This window comes from Meles meles, chromosome 20 (genome assembly GCF_922984935.1).
Source record: "Meles meles chromosome 20, mMelMel3.1 paternal haplotype, whole genome shotgun sequence".
In the NCBI taxonomy this organism is placed as follows: Eukaryota; Metazoa; Chordata; class Mammalia; order Carnivora; family Mustelidae; genus Meles; species Meles meles.
Window position 1 is genome coordinate 15,017,611 of NC_060085.1, and position 18,484 is coordinate 15,036,094.

The 18,484-nt window shown below is 56.2% G+C and overlaps 1 protein-coding gene across 2 annotated transcripts; it reads right to left on the reverse strand.

The window, feature by feature from the left end:
• Positions 1–864: 864 nt before the first annotated feature.
• MEF2B (myocyte enhancer factor 2B) lies at positions 865–18,477 on the reverse strand. 2 transcript variants are annotated; one of them, XM_045990965.1, is made up of 9 exons: positions 18,330–18,477; positions 4,854–4,936; positions 4,130–4,333; positions 3,032–3,166; positions 2,420–2,567; positions 2,116–2,249; positions 1,929–2,022; positions 1,635–1,746; positions 865–1,301 (listed from the first exon to the last, which is right to left on the reverse strand). In XM_045990965.1, the coding sequence occupies exons 1-9, from the start codon at positions 18,475–18,477 to the stop codon at positions 1,076–1,078; spliced, it is 1,284 nt and encodes a 427-aa protein (XP_045846921.1). In that variant the 3' UTR covers positions 865–1,075. The 2 variants fall into 2 exon arrangements, with proteins under 2 accessions (XP_045846921.1, XP_045846922.1); XM_045990966.1 differs by lacking the exon at positions 18,330–18,477 and adding an exon at positions 12,422–12,652.
• Positions 18,478–18,484: the final 7 nt, after the last annotated feature.

Below are 18,484 nucleotides of genomic sequence, written 5' to 3' on the forward strand. Positions count from 1 at the left end.
CCCCTGTGAAGGTGAGATCCAGAGGCTAAGAAGGGACCCTCTCCAGCCTTGGCTCCATTTCACCCAACCAAGACTTGGGACTGGAAATATTTCTAGGGGCGGGGGTCAGAGCGGGAGACATGGTGGGCGACAGGGGCAAACAGAGTGAAGGAGTTGGAGCAGTTCAGGAGCTCGGAAAGGTCAGGGATTAGATCTGAGTGTTATAAACATCCCACGAGACAACCTCGGGGATGAATGGACAGGAGAACCAGACGGAGCTCCTTCCTGTTCCTGGACACCCATCTGCGCTCAGGATAACCCCCGAGTGGGGGGATTTTGTGTAAATAAAAGCCCGGCTCCCTCCTGCCTCCTGCCTCTGGCGGATCGAAATTGCTGGGTCAAGGGATCACGGGATATGCCCATTAAAAGATGAATCGTGTAGTGACCACCAGCCGGCGGGTAGATAGCGCAACGTCAAGACTCCCAACTACTTGCTGCAAGCGATCGCAACCCAGCCTGGGAACTTGCCCTTGAGTACAGGACTGGACACCCTCAGAGGCTAGTAGCCCAGCCTCTAGCCCCTGGAGTGGAACCCCTATAGGTGCGCACTCTAAGCCCCCCCTCCAGTGGACCCACGGACGGAAGAAGTGGGCAGCGCTGCCCACGGAGTCACCTGCTCGCTGGCGCCCCCTGCAGGGCTCCTCTCTGTCACATCCCTATCCCTCAACTGCCTTCCTCCGGGATACACACCTTCGAATCCTAGTCTCAGGATAGGATTCTGGAGGGGGGTACCCCAAACCGAGACAAGGCAAGACTGAGATTTCTTGGGAACAGATGAGAGGCCCCGGATGTGGTGGTGGCTCTGAGCAGCGACAGCTAGTTTCGTCCATGGACACCATGATCGTTTTATTGGTAGATACACACACAGGAAAGGGAGAAGGGAGCCCCCGCGACCGTGGATCCGAACTCCAGGCCCTCACTTTGGAAGGACGTAACTGCTGGCTCTTCTCTAACGAGGCGGGGAGGGAGATTGGGACCCCACGTGTCCTCACCCAGCCCTGCGTGGGAGGAAGGACTGGTGCCACCCCTGGGTTCACTACCGAGCCCAGCCGTCGGCTGTGGGCAGCCGGCGCAGGGGGGGCCCGGGCCGTAGGGGCTCTGCCAGGGGCCGGGACAGGAGCAAGGGATAGGGAAAAGTCTTGGGAAAGTCGCCGGGGCCCCCGGGGGCCGGCGAGAGGCGTTCGGACTTGATGCTGACCGGGGGGGTCGGCGGGGAGGCGCCACGGGCGGGGGGACCCTCCTCACTCAGGCTACGGCTCCCACTGCAGGGAGAGACAGAGAAAGAGAAGGAGGGCTGTGAGCTCAGCGAGGAAGGGAGGGAAGCCAGGGAGGTGGTATGGCTTGGGCAAAGGCTCGGCAGGAGGACCTTGGGAAAGGAGGGGGTGGCAGTCCCTCTTGGGGTTTCCAAAATAGCCGCTCATCCCACCAAGAACAGACGGGAGGGGCTGAGTGTAGAACCAGGAACGGCCACCAGAGGTCAGCAGTGGCTAGGGCTTGGGAAGACTTGGCGGGACCACACAGAGGAGGGGAGAGAGGGACTTGGAGGGACCACAAAGCAAGGGAGGGGAGAAAGGAAGGACAGTGGGGGCACTTACCTGGGCTGGGGTGGGGCGGCTGGGGGCCCATCACCCCTCGAATGCTGCCAGGGGGCCAGGGTCGGGGGCTGCAGCAGGCCAGGGGGCGGAGGGGGGTCTCCCAGGCCATATTCTGGGGGGGGGGGGGGTAGGAGGAATAAACTTAGGCCTTGACCTCAGGGAGCCCCTTGCCCAAGCTTGACCCATCCCACCAGCCAGTTTTCAGTTCTGGTGGGTGGGGAAATGCTGACCCCCACCCCCAGAAGGCGAGTGTATGGATGTCTCCCAGGGCAGGGTACAGTGGGGGCCGTATACCTGGGGGACCTGCCGGGAGGAAGGGGAAACTCCCGAGTGGGGGTCCTGGAGCTGTGGCAGAGCACGGACTCTGTAGGCTACCGTAGAGGCCTCTCTGTGGGGAGACAGGGTCAAGGGGAAACTGAGGCCCACACCCACACCATCCTGCCCTCCCCCATCAGTCCTGCCACATTTCCCCCTCACTCACTGAGGTGCTCAGTCCCCCTCGGGCCCCCGCCAGGCTTCCAGGCAGGTCCGGCCTCCGCCCGTCCGCTGCTAAGTACAGGGGCGGTGGTGTCTTGCTGGCAAGGTGGCTCGGTGAGAAGAGAGGGTGTGCCAGGCCTGAGGAGCAGGAAACCCCCAGAGAGAGGGCATGTGGCCACGTCATCGAATGAAGTCTGAGGTCCAGAGGTAATACACACAGACAAGCAGGGCCTGAACCAAGATCCCCCCTACAGGCCCCCCTGGGATTCCTGCCTCCTTTTGCCCCAGGGTCTATGACCCATGCTCACCTGGGGGCCCAGCTTTGGGGGCTGCTGGCCGAAAAGGGGATGGGCGGCTCTGGGCGGGAAGGGCCTCCCCAAGCCCACTGGGGTCGCAGCCTGGGGGAGGCAGGGCTCCATATACCATGTCCGGGCTGGACATCGTAGGGGCTGCAGGCTGAGGGCAGAGAGGACGGGATCGGTTGGAAGAACATGGAGATAAGGACATCAAATCCAAGACAAAACCAGAGGCCAGCCTCTGCCTCCGGAAGCCCTTGCTACACTTCCTTCTGGCTCCTTCCACATGACGGACGGAAGGAGCCTGTGTCTGGTGCTGTCACTCCTCAACAGCTAAGCCCAGAGCTGAGGCTTCATGTTCAGCATGGGATTGGCACTAAGGGGGCTTCCCAGAGTGTTTGATGAATCAAAGAAATAAAGAAGGAAGGAAATGGCTGGCCAGTGAACTCTTATTCATCCTTCAAAGCCCCAACTATAACGCCAACTCCTCCAGGAAGCCTTCCCATTCTACCTAGGCAGAGACCAGCTCCCTAACTCTAGGTCCCTGTCTCAGTCTCAGCCTTGACCATTTGGGCCTAGGAGGTGAGGGAGGGCCCCATCATCGTGGTGCAGGAAGTCACTTACATAGAGCCGGGGCCGGGGCAAGGCTGGGTCACCCCCGTCACCTGCCAACCTCCGCAGCTTCTCTCCTGGACCATCAGGCCCTTCATCTGGCTCCAGCTCTGGTCCATCGAGGCCCACACCCCTCCGCTTCAGTGTCTGTGGAGAGGGGAGAAAATACGGTGACCCTCCCCTCCCTCATCCTAGCCAGGGAACCTGGTTCTTTGGGAGAGGGAGGAGACCTACCCACAGGGCTCTGTGGGCAGACCCATTGGAGTGCAGGCAAATCCCTTTGACGCAAAACCCCGGTGAGTTATCATCTAGCAAATTCCAAATGTGTGCGAGAGAGGGACTGTCCTGCCCTGGGACCAGAGAGGCCCAGGTCACACAGTGATCCACAGGCCACAGGATCCAGCGGCCCTGCTGGTGCTATCCTAACTCTCCTCCTGAATATGACCCTGGTGTCTCCATTCCGCGCTCGAGCGTAGTCTGCGCGCCCAGTGTGAGACAGGTGTTTTGTAAATGTTGGAGGACAACCTTCTAGGCTTTCCTGAGCTGCCTCCCCCTGGACCTGCACACTTCTGGACCCCTGCCTCTCCTTTGACAGCTCCTCCCCACCCTCCTGAAACATTAGGGGGGTGCCACGCGCAGCCCTAGGCCTGCTGGTCTTTCCTTGGGAAAAGATTCCCATTTCCAAAGGGAAGTGATCTCACCCATCCTGGGTGGCGGGTGTGGGGGACGAATCAGTTGGTGCCAGGCTGCCTCTTTCTCCTGGGGACACAGCAGCTCAGACAAAAACACTCCCGGCCCTCAGTGAGGTCTCCCTTGCTTCGATGTGCTCTTTATTCTGTTTCTGGCCTTGCCAAACAGGGGACAGGATTCAGTGAGATAAGTTGTGTGCGGGGCACGCCGTGGAGCCCTCGCTGCCCAGTGGTGGGTGTTTTTAATCTCTACAATGGGGGCAGCTGCCCGTCGGAGGGACCCCACATTGCCTCAAACCTTTTACCAGCAGCAAAGCTAGATTGCAACACTCATCTTTTGTACCAACCCAGAATCCCTAGGCTCGGAGCGAGCACCGGGAACTGGACATCAGGGCGCTGGGGAGGAGGGCCCCAGGGGTACCTCGAGGATGTCGGTGTTGGTGCGGCTCTCGTGGGGCTCGCTGTACTCCGTGTACTTCAGGAGCACGCGGTCCATGTCCGTGCTGGCGTACTGGAAGAGGCGATTGGCGCTGTTGAAGATGATGAGGGCGATCTCACAGTCGCAGAGCACGCTCAGCTCGTAGGCTTTCTTCATCAGCCCAAACTTCCGCTTCGTAAATGTCACCTGGAGCCGGGACCCACAGGCAGGGTGGGAGAAGACATGGATTGGGGGTGGCAAGGAGGAGAGGGAGGGGCCAACTGTTCCCCGAGCACGCCTCAAGATTCTGTCGGGCTTTGTGCATGCTGTCCATTCTGACTACACTGCTCCCCGGCTTTCCACTTCTCAAACTCCTATTGATGCTTCAAAACCTAGCCCGAATATCCTCTCCTTTGGGAAGTTTTCCTGGGTCTCCAGGACAGGGCCCACGTTCCCTCTTTGGGCTTCCTCCGTTCTGTGCCTTCCTCTGGACCAGCCCTCTGAGTTGGGTGGGTTTGTGTCTCCTATGACCAGGGCTCCCGTCATCAGGGAGAATAAATGAATAAATCAGCATGAAAATGAGCAAATGTTATATTTCAAACTCCAGACACCACATCAAGGCTCCCCATTCCCTCGCAGTTCCCTCAGATGGACAGGCCTTTGCCCAGGCTCGGTCCAGTGCCAAGAAAAACTTTCCCCCAGCCGCTGTTCCACCCAGTGAACTCACCTGCCGATTCCTTTGGTCCAGAATGCGTGAGATCTGGATTTTTTTCCTCCCCATTGTGCCAGGCTGGGTGGAGCGACCTTGACCTTGGGGGGAAGGAAAAGAGGACAGAGTGGGTGGGTGGAAAGTGAGACCAGGTACCCAGCCTCCCTTCTGTCTTCCACCTGCCCCTGCCAAGCACTGAGAAGGGAGATGATGGGGGATATCAAGGCAGTCTGGCAATCCCACAGTCCCCACTCAACCAACCCCAGATGCGGTAGATGCTCAGTGAATTCCACATGAAGAGAAGGCTAACTGAGGGCAAAGGATTGGGGTATAGATGCCCCACCCTTGGCCCTAAAATGAAACAAGCTGGTAATTGTGGGACCTTGGGGGACCTTGACTAAGCCCCTCGGTGTGTGCAATGGCTTAACAGCGTCACGCACAGCCCAGTGTTGTTGGGAGATGAAATGAGCTAGCTCATGGGAAGTATTCACATCCACCCAGCATACAGCAGGTGCCACATATGTGCTGCTACTATGAATACTGCAACAGCCTAAAAGACCTTCATTGGCCAAGTTGGATGGACATCTGATGCCCATACCTGGTGGCGCTCAGGAAACATTGCTCACTGAATCACTAATCTCGAGCCACTGGAAAAAACAAAAACAAAAACCCGGTCCACACATCAGACACTGGGAAGCTATTCAATCCTGTAACGGCTCCCCAACAAGCAAGGTCGAGGGCTGTGGTTCCAAGAAAACTTATTTAAAAATTGCATGGAGCGTAGAAAAAAGACTAGAAGGAAATGAGCAAGATAAGAGTCACTGCTGGTGGAAATTTATGGGTAAAGTTTCCCCTCTTTAAAAAAAAAACTTAGATGCAATTCACATCACCTGAAATTCACCAGTTTAAAGCGTGCAATTCAGGAGCATGGAGTGTGTTCACAACATTGCACAAACACCACCTCCAGCTAGCTCCTGAAAGTTTCCATTCCCGCAAAAGGAGACCCCACTCGTATCAGCAGCCACTCCTTATCCTCCCTCCCCAGCCCCTGGCAACCACGGATCCGCAGTCTCTAGGGACTGGTGCATGCTAGATGTTTCATAAATGAAATCGTACAATGTGTGACCTTTGGCCTTTTTTTCCCCCCTTTTCGATTACCTGAATTTTCTAACTTTCTAACTTTCCCCTCTTAGTGATTATAGATTACATCCATTTAAAAAGAATTGGGGGCACCTTGGTGGCTCAGCGGGTTAAGCCTCTGCTTTCGGCTCAGGTCATGATCTCAGGGTCCTGGGATCGAACCCTGCATCGGGCTCTCTGCTCAGCGGGGAGCCTGCTTCCCCCTCTCTCTCTGCCTGCCTCTCCGCCTACTTGTGATCTCTCTCTTTGTAAAGTAAAGAAATAAAAAATCTTTTTAAAAAATAAAATAAAAAGAATTGGGCCCTGGGTGGCTCAGTCCGTTAAGCATCACCTTTGGTTCAGGTCATGATCCCAGAGTCCTGGAATCGAGTTCCACCTCAGGCTTCCTGCTCAGCAGAAAGCCTGTTTCTCCTTCTGCCCCTCGCCCTGCTCATTCTCTCTCTCTCTCTCAAATAACTTTAAAAAAATATTTAAAAAAAATTAAAAGAATAACAGGGAGGATACCTGGGCGGCTCAGTCTGTTGAAACTCTGAGTCTTTTTTCCCCCACTCTTGTAAAGATTCCATTCACTTATTTGACAGAGAGAGGGAAAGCCCAAGCAGGGTGAGCGGCTGGCACAGGGGGAGGGAGAAGCAGGCCCTCCACAAAGTGGAGAGCTGGATGAGGGGCTCGAACCCAGACCTCTGGGATCATGACCTGAGCCGAAGGCAGACCCTTAACTGTCTGAGCCACCCAGGCATGCCAAGCACCTGACTCTTGATTTCGGCTTGGGCTCTGATCTCAGAGTCCTGGGATCAAGCCCTGCAGGGCAGGGTGGTAGGTTGGGGGGAGGTGGTTGCGCTTAGCAGGGAGTCTGCTTGAGGGTTCTCTCTCCTTCTCCCTCTGCCCCTCCCCCCACAATGCATAAATGTATCTTTAAAAAAAATACATAAACAAGAGGCGCCTAGGTGGCTCAGTGGGTTAAAGCCTCTGCCTCCGGCTCAGGTCATGATCTCAGGGTCCTGGGATCGAGTCCTGCATCGGGCTCTCTGCTCAGCGGGGAGACTGCTCCCCTTCCTCTCTCTCTGCCTGCCTCTCTGCCTACTTGTGATCTCTGTCAAATAAATAAAATCTTTAAAAAAATACATAAACAAGAATAACAGGTTGGAGTAGGTCCCTAAAAGGACCTCGAGCATAGAGTTCACACTGGGATTTGAGCCTGAGGTCGGCTAGAGAGAAATGCTGCACCCTTCTCACGAGGACCTCCCTAGAAGGATGCTCAAGGGTAAGAAGGGAGAGCTCGTGGAGGGCAACATGTCCCTAAGACAGGCAACATGGTGGGCTCCCGGCCTTCCCCAGCTCTCCCCATGCCGGGCTTCTCGGAATGAAGGAGTCACATTGCCCGTTGTACAGCACGCCTCCCACCATACGGACAGCCTCCCCAAGACATCCAAGACCCCTTCCACCACGTCTCCGACCACATGACCTCCTGGCACTTCTCATGTCACAGATGACTGAGGCTTTAGGTGGGTGGCCTGCCCAGGGTCAGGCGGGCCTGCTGGCAGATCCCAGACAGCCTCTGACCCACGGGGCAATCCTCAGCAAGGCAGGCCTCTCCCTTGGCCTCCGTGTGCTGGTCTGGGTATGAAAGGGGTTGGGTGTGAAATACAGAGCACCTGACACGAGGTCTGGGAATGAGCTCTTGGGAAGTGGAGGAAAATGTAGGTCCATCTCCAGGAGCAACCATACCATGCTTCCCAGACTCCCTCCAGGGGTCTGGGTAGGACTTCCCCTGCCCCTCACTGTCCCAGAGTCCCAGGGCCCAGGAGTGTTAGACACTGTCGTATTTGGCTTGCTGTGTGATCCCAGGTGTGCCCTCTACTCTCGCTGGTCTGGGTCTCTGAGCAGTCACAACCAGGCAGAGCCAGCCCTGGCCCCCCAGCTCCAGCTCAACTTGCTAAATTTAACTTCCCAGGCTAATTTTACTCCCTGGCCGGAATCGGGTGCGTTCCCACGGCTGGAACGTGTTGCCCCAGCCCTGACAGGTCCCTGGGGACAGAAGGGGGCCACTGGTCCGGAGGTCCTGGTGCCAAGGTGACTCCGGAAATGCCCCCGTGCCTGGGGTCCCATGGGAACAGGGGACTCAGACATGAATCTCCGGGCCTGGCAGATCCTTCTCAGTCTGTCCCCAGTTTAGACAAGGACATGCTGGCCAGGGCAGGGTTCACATAATGAGGTAGATCCATGAGCCAAAGGCTGGGGTGATGGGTCTCTTTGAACTGAGACCCAAGAGCCAAGACAGGAAGTGAGTTCCAGGTAGAGGGAGGGGCAAAGGCCCTGAGGAAGGGAGAGACATGGTAATGAGGCTAGAACAAGGTGGCCAGGGGTAGAGGCCGCAGAGATCACTCTGGGTCCTCTGATCTGTGGGGAGGACTATCCGTTTTGGTCTAAGTGACAGAGAGCTATGAGAGGGTCTTGAGCAAAAAGGGATGGGGTTTTGATTTATCATTTATGAGCTTAGCCACAGCCGCCATGGGGAGCAGGACTGTTGGGGGCCGGATGAGAGAAGACAGGAGACTTGAGGGGAGATCAGGGCTGTGTCCGTCAGGGGAGAGACGAGGGGTGAGATCCCCTCTGTTCTAGGCCTATAGCATACACTTTAAGTCACTGTACTCCAGGGGTCTTTGGTTCCTCCTGAAGCCACCAGATCCTCTGCCATCTCTGGGGCCAGGCCTGACAGATGCAGATGGGCTCACGCAGGGGCTTGACTCTTCTGACCTTCAATGACTTTGGAACCCCCAACCCTCACCCAAGAACCAAAGTCATCCCCAATTCTGGCCCTTAAGTGATTTACCCAACATACAGCTCTGATCATACCCCCTTCCTGCTCACACACGCTTCATGGCTCTCCTCTGTCCTCAGGAGAAGTTTCTAGTCCCCAGCCTGGCATTTGAGGCCCTGCCCCAATCAGCCCCTGCCCATCTTAATCTACCTTCAGCAAAATGACTCTGCCTGGAAAGCCCTTTTTTTTTTTTTTCACTTGGCCAACTCCTATCCACACTTCAAAACCCGGCTCAGAAAATTCATTCCTCTAGGACTCCTTCCCTGCCCTTACTCTGGACTCCTACAGCTCCCAAATTTCCCCTCCAGTTTTGACCCCATGGGGCCAGGGGTGTGTATATCCAGCTCTGTCTCCCTCAGACTGGAAGTCCCGCAGGCCCAGATTTAGTGAATGGAGCAGGTCAAGAGAGACTCTGAACTCCCCCCAGCTTCCCTCAACAACTTCCTCTCAGACTCCCCCAGCTGACTCCCTACCCAGAAATACATGGGCATGCAAATCCAGTCACTCAGCGTTGACCTGTCTCAGGCCCAGGTGTGAAGGGCCAGCCAAGGAATGCGGAGGCGAAGGCCCAGAGTGTGCATATATATTTGTACTCACATGCAAATCCCCACCGAGCCGCAGACAGACCCGGTGGCCTGTTCTCCAGATGTCGGCGTGATCGGAACTGCTGGGGGGAGGTGGCAGCACATGCTGAATGTGCCAGGCACGAGGGGGGAGGCCTCTTCTGTGCACACATCACCCCCCTCCACCCCCATGACAGCCAGCTAGGAGGCAGAGAGGCAGAGAGCTCGTGGCATCTGCCCAGCAGAAGAGCAAAGAGATGGACCCATTGACCCAAGAAAGGAGCAGCAAAGAAGGGCCAGGAGAAATCCAAGAGGGCATCTCAGAGGAGGAAGCATGTGGTTGGGCCTTGAAGGACAGGTTGGATGGGGGCCTGAGCAGATGGGAAGGGGGTAGGCATTTGAAGCCAAGAGTCCGGCACCTGCCTACCCTTTTCTTCATACCCTCATTCTTAGCATGTAGTTGGTATCAACCATGTGCCAACCCCCGCGATAAGCTGATCACAGAAGAAGTAGAAAGTTTAAGTAGACCAATGACCATAGAAGAACTGAAAAGTGACTCAAGACCTACCATTAAAAGGACAGCAGGCCCACATGGTTTTATGACTTTTATCAAACCTCAAAGGAGAGGGAAACGCAATGTTATTGAAACTAACTCAGACGGCTGCAAGCAATGAGAATTGCCCAAGTCATTTTTATGAAAAATCCTAGATGTCAGAATCCGACTAAGTCCAGAAAGAGATGTGTGAACCATGACAGGGGCAATGGGAACGAGGGATTTCAGGAAAGACCTCTCTGAAGAGGTGAGATTGGAGCTGAGAGCTGAAGCACAAGAGAGACAGTGAAGCAAGGGAAGAGCCGGTCATGCGAAGATGGCCTGGGTTGAGGTGGGGGGATGGGGGGGATGGGTGGGGGAGGGGCAGGGGAGGGTGTTTCTGACAGGGGGATCTCCAAGGGCAAAAGTCCAAAGCAATCAAGAGTTTGGTATTTTAGGGGCGTCTGGGTGGCTCAGTGGGTTAAGCCTCTGCCTTCGGCTCAGGTCATGGTCTCAGGGTCCTGGGATCGAGCCCCGCATCGGGCTCTCTGCTCGGCAGGGAGCCTGCTTCCCCCTCTCTCTCTGCCTGCCTCTCTGCCTACTTGTGATCTCTGTCTGTCAAATAAATAAATAAAATCTTTAAAAAAAAAAGAGTTTGGTATTTTATTTTTATTTTTTAAGATTTTATTTATTTATTTGTCAGAGAGAGAAAAGCATAAGCAGGAGGAGCAGCAGGCAGAGGGAGAGGGAGAAGCAGGCTCTCAGCTGAGCAAGAAGGCTGATAGAGGACTTGATCCCCGGACCCTGGGATCATGACCTGAGCCAAAGGCAGATGCTTAACTGATTGAGTCACCCAGGCATCCCAGGAGTTTAGTATTTTAAAGCATTTTTTTAAAAGATTCTATTCATTTGGGGCGCCTGGGTGGCTCAGTGGGTTAAAGCCTCTGCTTTCGGCTCAGGTCATGATCCCAGGGTCCTGGGATCGAGCCCCATATCGGGCTCTCTGCTCAGCAGGAGGCCTGCTTCTCTTCCTCTCTCTCTCTCTGCCTGCCTCTTTGCCTACTTGTGATCTCTATCTGTCAAATAAATAAATAAAAATCTCTAAAAAAAAAGATTCTATTCATTTACTTGGAGGTCAATGAGGAGCCGTGGAGAGTTTGGGGGTCGGGATATAAATTTACAGTTTGAAAAATCCCCTTGCAGTCTCTTACTGGCCGGTGGGAGGGGGAAGAGGTGGAGCCACTCTGGAAACCTATCCCGGGTCTACTAGGTAAATATCCATCTTCCCTAGGACCCAAGCAGTCTCTTTCCTCAGTATTCACCCAAGAGAAATGGGTCTGTATTTTACCCAAGGACACAGATAAGAATGTTTTCAGGAGCTCCATTCATCCTTGCCCCGAGCTAGAACCCATCCAGATGCCCTCCCTGGAGAATTGGCTACTGCTTTCCACTAGAGTCCGCGATGGACGACTACGGAGCCCAGTAAAAGGAAGCACTCCCGCTCGGTGCGACCTCATCATGGACCTCCCAGACAGCGGGCCCTCCCCACAGTGCTGGACGCGACAGCGGGGACACGCCATGTAATCCCATTTACACGAAGTCCCAGAAGAGGCAAAATTTCCTTACAGCGATGAGGGTCAGCTCAGTGGCCACGCTGGGCAGGCGCTGTGACTCGGCTGTAGGAGTTGCCGGGGCCGCTCGCTCCCTGGCCCAGAGTCCAGGCACTCAGACGTGCTTAGCTTGTGCAGGTGTGTTAGCCCTACTCTGACGATTGGTGCCTTTTTCTCTCCATGATGTGTATGAGTCAAGGGTTTTTTTTTTTTTTTTTTAAAAGCATCCCACGGGGTACCTGGGTGGCTCAGTGGGTTGAGCCTCTGCCTTTGGCTCGGGTCATGATCCCAGGGTCCTGGGATCGAGCCCCGCATTGGGCTCTCTGCTCAGCGGGGAGCCTGCTTCCCGCCCCCCCACCTCTGCCTGCCTTTCTGCCTACTTGTGATCTCTCTCTGTCAAATAAATAAATAAAATCTTAAAAAATAATAATAAAAACCATCCCCTGTTCAAGGATGCCGTGGGGAGTAGCATCTGAGAAGGAGGAAGGTGACTGGGAGAGGCAGGGGCAGGTGTTCAGGTGGGAGACGAGAGGCCTGAACTGGGACAGGGGTGGAGCGTGGGGCAGAAGCAGAAGAATCCTTTGGCAGGGAAAAGGCCCGGATGCACTGGTGGCATCCACGAGGGGTGGGAGAAGAGCCCAGCTCCCAGGCCTGAGCACTGTGCAGGCAAAGAACTGAGAGGACAAAGGATGGTTCCACGAGTGCCCGAAGCACCATAAACTCTCTACAGCTATCCCTGTGGTCACTAAGACGATCAACAAACATGTCTGGGGTCCTTGAGGCCATAGCCTGTCACCTCTTTGACCTGGTGAAGCCTTTTAGCACCTTGGTGGTGGAGATACGGGAGCTGGAAAGAATGCCACGATCCCACTGACCCTTCACCATGGTGCACTCCCTGTCTGAGGACTCAGTCTTCTCACCTGTTAAATGGGGGTGAGACTCCTTCTCCCTCACCAGCTGGGGAGGACGGGGTGATGGATGGTTCTGCTGACCTTGTCTTCTGGCCCTTCCAGAAGCCAGAAGGAAGAAGGGCCGGGCCTTGGAACTGGGGGCGTTGAGTCAGCATGCCATCTTGGAAGACCACAGCGACACACACAGCGACAGGCTGGGTGACATCAAGCCCCCATAAAATGGGTCACAGAATTCTGACCTCAAAGGCCTTGTGGGGAGGGTTCGAGAGAAAAGACCAGGAGCCAGTTAAGTTCCCCTTCTTGGCTCCCAGTGGGGCTTAAATGGGGGGATGAGTGGCACAGTCACGCTGCCCGACCCCGGAGCCCAGAGGCCACAGCTTGGCGGAGCACCCGGACCCGGGACAGGAGGGGAGGAAAGGAGAAGTGAGAGGCAGGTGGGTGGCAGTGGGGGGGGGGGGGGGAGGGGAGGGCCCACGGGGACTGGCGAAGCGGGAAGGGGGCGCTGCTCCTGGGCGGCCACAGCGAATCAGGCCTGGAGCCCCGCCTCACGCAACCCAGCAGCTGGTTTCATCACCTGTTCCCCAAGTACCTCATTACAGGAGACAGGAAGAGCCCCTTGGAAAGCTGGGACCCTCCCCCTCCCCTCTCCTGAGGGCTCAAGCTGTTCTGACCCCAGCTGCCAGCGACCCTCCCCTCCCCAGCAGGGGCCCTGGGCCTGCCTCCTACCCTGGGGGCCTGGGGGAGATGGTGCCCCAAGTGGGGGGGCCTCTGTGGATGACCTAGGACTGGCTCAGCCCACAGTAGTCCCTGAGGGCAGGTGGGCTCTGGCAGTGACTCTGGTGTGGCCAAACTTCTGTGGGCCTCAGTTTCCTCCACCAAGAAATGGGAGGGTCAGGGCTACCTTGCTGAGCTAGGGTAAGGGGGCGGGGGAGGGGGCTGCTGAGGCTTCCGAGTAGGTCCTCTCTAGATACTGATCCTTCCCCTGTGCAGTCAGCTTTCATGGTCACATGGTCACCTCTGCTCAGCCCTGGGAGGTGCCCAGATCTCAGCAAGTGCCCTGGGCAGACTAGGCAGGGGGGCTGAGGAATAGGGAGACAAGGAGAAAGCTCATTCCTCAAATGGACAGATGCAGGTAGGGAGATGCCCCAAACACATGCAGAGCCCCTCAAAATCCAAAGAGATCTCCTGGACACATGTATCGCCCTCAAACACAGTAGATCCCTCCATACAAAAGACCCCAGAAGACACGCGGCTCCAAATACCCAGGGACCCCCTTAAGCCCAGGCAGCTTTCCAAACACACATATCCCCAAACACTCGGAGCGTGCTGTGCGTGCAGACCCCCAAGTATACACAGACCTCTCCAGACACTGAGCCCCAACACACTCTAATTCCCCAAATGCACACAGACTCCCCAATACACGCAGACACCCCCCAGCATACCATGCCCCCCCAAAACATGCATGCTTCTTGTCCGTTTCCTGTAGAGCCGCAGACACAGGTAGGGCTCCCAGCCCTGCAGTGGTAACAATGCCAACCCACCGGCTTCTGGAGGCACAGTGGTCAGCAGCTCCAGGGGGAGGGTGGGGGGCTGGGGAGTCTGTTGGAAGTGAGCATCTGGGAGGGGTCACATATCGGAAGCCTCATGCGGCTCTGAATCCCAGAAACTGAGAATGTTCCAGTTGGAGAAGGCCCCTCAGGGGTCCCTTGTCCCTGAGGCCCTCTGATACCCATGGGGAAGCTGAGGCCCAATGGGGTCCCTCAGACCTCCCCTCCCAAGGTCTGCTCCTAGGAGGCCATGTGCTGAGAAGCCAGGGCTGTGGCTGTGAACGTGGCCACACCATAGTTTTCTCAGCTCCACCGCACATTCACTGCCTGACGTGCTCCGAGCCTTAGTCTCCCCATTTGTACTCTTGGTCCCTGGGAGCCCCCCAGGCGCCCACCCACCTGTGCCTCCTCTTTAGAAAGGCCTCATCTACCAGCAAATTCCCTGTACCCCTTCTGCCCCTTTTCGGGCATCTGACACACTTCCACCACCGGGCCTTTGCCCAGGCTGGGCCTTTCCCTGGGACCACTACCCTTGCCAGGCTTGCCCAGGTCCGAGGAGCTGCTCCATGTCTTTTGGGACCAGGCAGAAATCCCTTTTTCTGGAGGTGCCCATTTTCCCAGGGGACAGCTACCTCTCCCTGAGGCACTCGGCCCCACTAGAAACTTTCTCTGCTTCTTTGCTACTTTCTTTGAGGCTCATGCTGCCCCACTCGGATGTCCACTCGGTGAGGGCAGGGATGGAGCCCCCCCCCCACTGCCCGGCACACAGTAGGCCCCCAGTCACCCTTTCTTGAGTGGATGAGCAAACTGCTTAATCAACGGAAACATGGACAACTCGTTCAGTTTTCTTTCAAGGGCCCCGTGGCCACTAAAACAAATTTGCACCCTGCCCCCTTCCAGTTGGAGACCCCTGCTCTAAACAGCCACCAGCACAAGAGCCAAGTGAAGGCTCTTGCTCCTCTCAGGCCCAGGGACTGACCCTCCGTAGGTGTCAGTGCCCATCCAGGAAGGAAATCTTGTCCGTCATCTGGCAAGAAGGCCAAATTTCTTTGACACCGCCACTGCAAACAGAAGCCCACTACCCCATCACACCTCCCTGACGGGTTTGGGACCCTGACACTTGGAGCTGGGAGAGCCTCTACATTCAGAACCCAACCCTACTGTCCCAGGTTGGAGCCTAGGGCCACCCAAGGCACCCGGTGATGTCCCCTGAGCCTTAGGGGCAACTGCAGGGACGACCCAAGATTTCTCTCTCTTTGTTCCAGAGAAAGATCTCCCCATGGGACCCCAGAAATTTATCCCCTGAGGCCAGGGCCTCCCAGCTTGGGAAATTAGCACATCTGTCAGCACTGGGCAGGAGGCCCACAGCCCAGCAGACCCAAGACACAGCCATCCAAAGATGGGGTCTTTGGGCATCCCTGGCCCCCACTCTCTTCCCCCAGAAATGTCTGAGAGCACACAAAGGGCAGGGACACAGCGACAGGGAGTGGACAGATCAAGCCCAGTGGGAGCGGGGACAACAGACACATAATCATGGCAGAGACAGAGGCCTTCAGGGAAGAAATTCAACAGGGGGAAGCAGGAGGGGTGGGTGGCAGGGGAGGGAGCTGCTTTGGACAGAGGGGTCAGAAGGGCCTTTCTGAAAAGGGGGGCCTCAAGGACTAGAGGACAGCAGCCAGGTTGGGATGTAGGGGAGAGACCACATGTTGGAAGAAATGGCAGGTGCAAAGGACCTGAGGTGGTCAGGTGTTGGTCAGCTTCCAGGTGCAGGGCAGCCAGTGTGACTAAAGCAGGGAGGAGCCGATGGAGACAGAGGAGGACAAGGAGACCACATGGGGCCTCAGGGGTGGGGATGAGAGGGTGGACTAGAGAGCAATGGGGAGCCATGGAGGGTGCACAAGGAGGTGAGAGCTGTGGTCTGATTCAGGGTTTTCAAAAGACACCATGGCTGCTGTGGGGAGAAGTCCTACTGGCGCAGGAGGCCAGGACAGCATTTTGCGGAAGACGGGGGCGCTGTGGGTGTGGACGGTGGACAGGGGCAGGCCTATGTCCACAGCCTATGCCAACCGGCCTCAACTGCTCACTGCTGAGGGCCCTGCCTTGATCCTGGGTGGACCTGGACCTGGAGGAAAGCAGGCCAGGAAAGCAGACAGCTTTGAGGCCTCCGAGGCCCTGGTAGAGGGTGGGGTGGGGATGGGCCTAGATGGGGCTCACAGGGATTTCCACTTGGTCACAGTCTGGATGGTACCTCCTATTATTGAGTGACTACTGTTTGCCCAGGCCTACATGCCACCTCATTTACACACAGAACCTGCCTGACCCACAAACAGTCCAGTGAAGCGGAGATCACTGGCCCCATTTTACACTAGAGGAAGCAGTCTTCTCCGGGCCACATAGCGAGACCCCCCCAGATTCTCACTCTAGGCTAGGCTTGTGCCCCAGAGCCGTCCTGCCGTACTCCCAAATCCCCACCCTTGCATAGTCTGGGAAGTGAGCCTGAGGCATCATCGGGGTCCCAGACACTCATTCTTGGGCCTGGGGCTGGTGACAGGGCAACCTCATAGCTCCCGAGATGCAGGCCTAGGGAGACCCCCCCTTTTTGGGGGTTGGGAAACAGGACCCAACCTGTGTGTGCACCCCACAGGGATTTAAGGGTAAGGGCTGGGTTGAGCTCTCTGACCCTGAATGGGATCCCAGTGTATGATAAATGCTCTGAAAAATAACATCGTCTTCAGGTGCCTATGTTCCTCAAATCTTCTAGAAGGCCAGACCCCAAAGCATTGCATCTGAGTTGGGGTAACAAATGATTTTAATTCCCTTTCCCCCCTTAATTTGCATTTTCCAGATGTCTGCCTGGTTGGCTAATGATTTAACGAAATAAATCATTAGTTGGAGGTGGGATGTAAAACTGAGCTCAATGCTCAGGTCACGGGGCAACTACAGAGCTCAGAGAGGTGCAGGGATCTTTCTGAAGTCACACAGAGAGGGGAAAGAGAAGACTAGGCCCTCATTCCTGGTTTTGTTCTCTCTGGATGGCAGAGGGGCAACCTTGAGCCCATACTTTCTCTGGGGGGCCTGGATGGCTCCATCTGGCCTCAGTCTTCCCTCCTGCAAAGTGGGCACTTTAGACCAGATAAACAGCCTCCAGCTCCTGCAGGTGAGACCCCCGCCCCCACCCCAGGCCCTCGATGTTCTAAAATTTAATTCCCTGGAAGTCAAGATTCACTCCTTGACTCAGACAGGCAGTAGGAGGCAGACACGGGGACAGGAGGGAGGAAGGCCGACTTCTCCCAAAGTCCCTTTGACCTATGCAATCAAACCCCACACACTTGTCCTTCCCGGTCTAAATACTGCTTTGAACCCAGTTTCTGTCACCCCAATGGTCTGAGAGCTCTCATGACTGGATGTCAAATGTCCAAAGGTCCTGACCTTCCCGGGTGAGGCTTTTGGGGCAGGCCAGGAATGGCCTCAGCTATTTCAGACTTCTCAAGTCTGCAACAAAGGGACCGAGAACAGCCAGGTAATCAGTCAGCCAAGTCTGCAGCCCTGGACCCTGGGAGAGGTGTAGGGGGTGCAGGGAACGCGGGTAGGGGGAGCATGACTGCGAAGGTAACAGAACCACCAGCTTGTCATGTGCTGACAACCTCAGAAGGCTGTGACTATTGTTCCTGTACCCATCTCCCCGATGGGGAAACTGAGGCACAGGGAAGCGGGTGATCCTGGTAGCTATGCCACCCCCCCCAGGGCTCCACACCTCCTATCCTGCCCCCAAGCTTCACAGGCACCTCGTGGGCCCACCTGAGGCCCCACACTCACAGCCTGAAGCTCGAACAAGGGTCCTGGCAGTCACATGCACACATGCAGAGTCACGCCACATGCAGGTGCAGGGCAGTAACACACAAGGGCACAGCAACAGCAGAGAGGCTGGGGTTCTGTACAAGGGCCCGGAGGATGTGCAAAAGGGATGCATTCCCGGAGAGGGGCACACTCCTGCTCACAGACCAGACACACAATTCACAGACACGTAACGGGGGCCCAGGGTCCCACAACTTTGGACATGCAATTTTGCAAATGACATCAAACCCCTCAGACACGTGCCCCTTGGACACACAACCTCTCAGAAACACAACCCTTGGACTCGCAACCCTTTGGACACACCCTTCCCTTGGAACACACCCCTCAGATTCACACCCTTTGGCCATAACCGCTCAGGACACACAACATCTCAGACTCACATCCCAGGACGCGCATCTCTTAGACACACACAACTCTCCAACGCACAGCAGCACACTTGGACTTCCAAACCCAACCCTAACCACAGGTGCCGTTCAGGTGACACCGCACAAACCACGGCCTGACGTGACACGCACCTGCTGGGCCCGGGGCCCTCTGGACGCTCGCGGACGGGTCTGGCAGCGGCAGCAAGGAGCTCGGAGCGCGGGGCGGCCACAGGTGCCTCCAGAATGGGCGGCCCCGCCCCCGCGGGAGCTGATTGGGTGCGGTGGTGAATATTTGCATATGGACC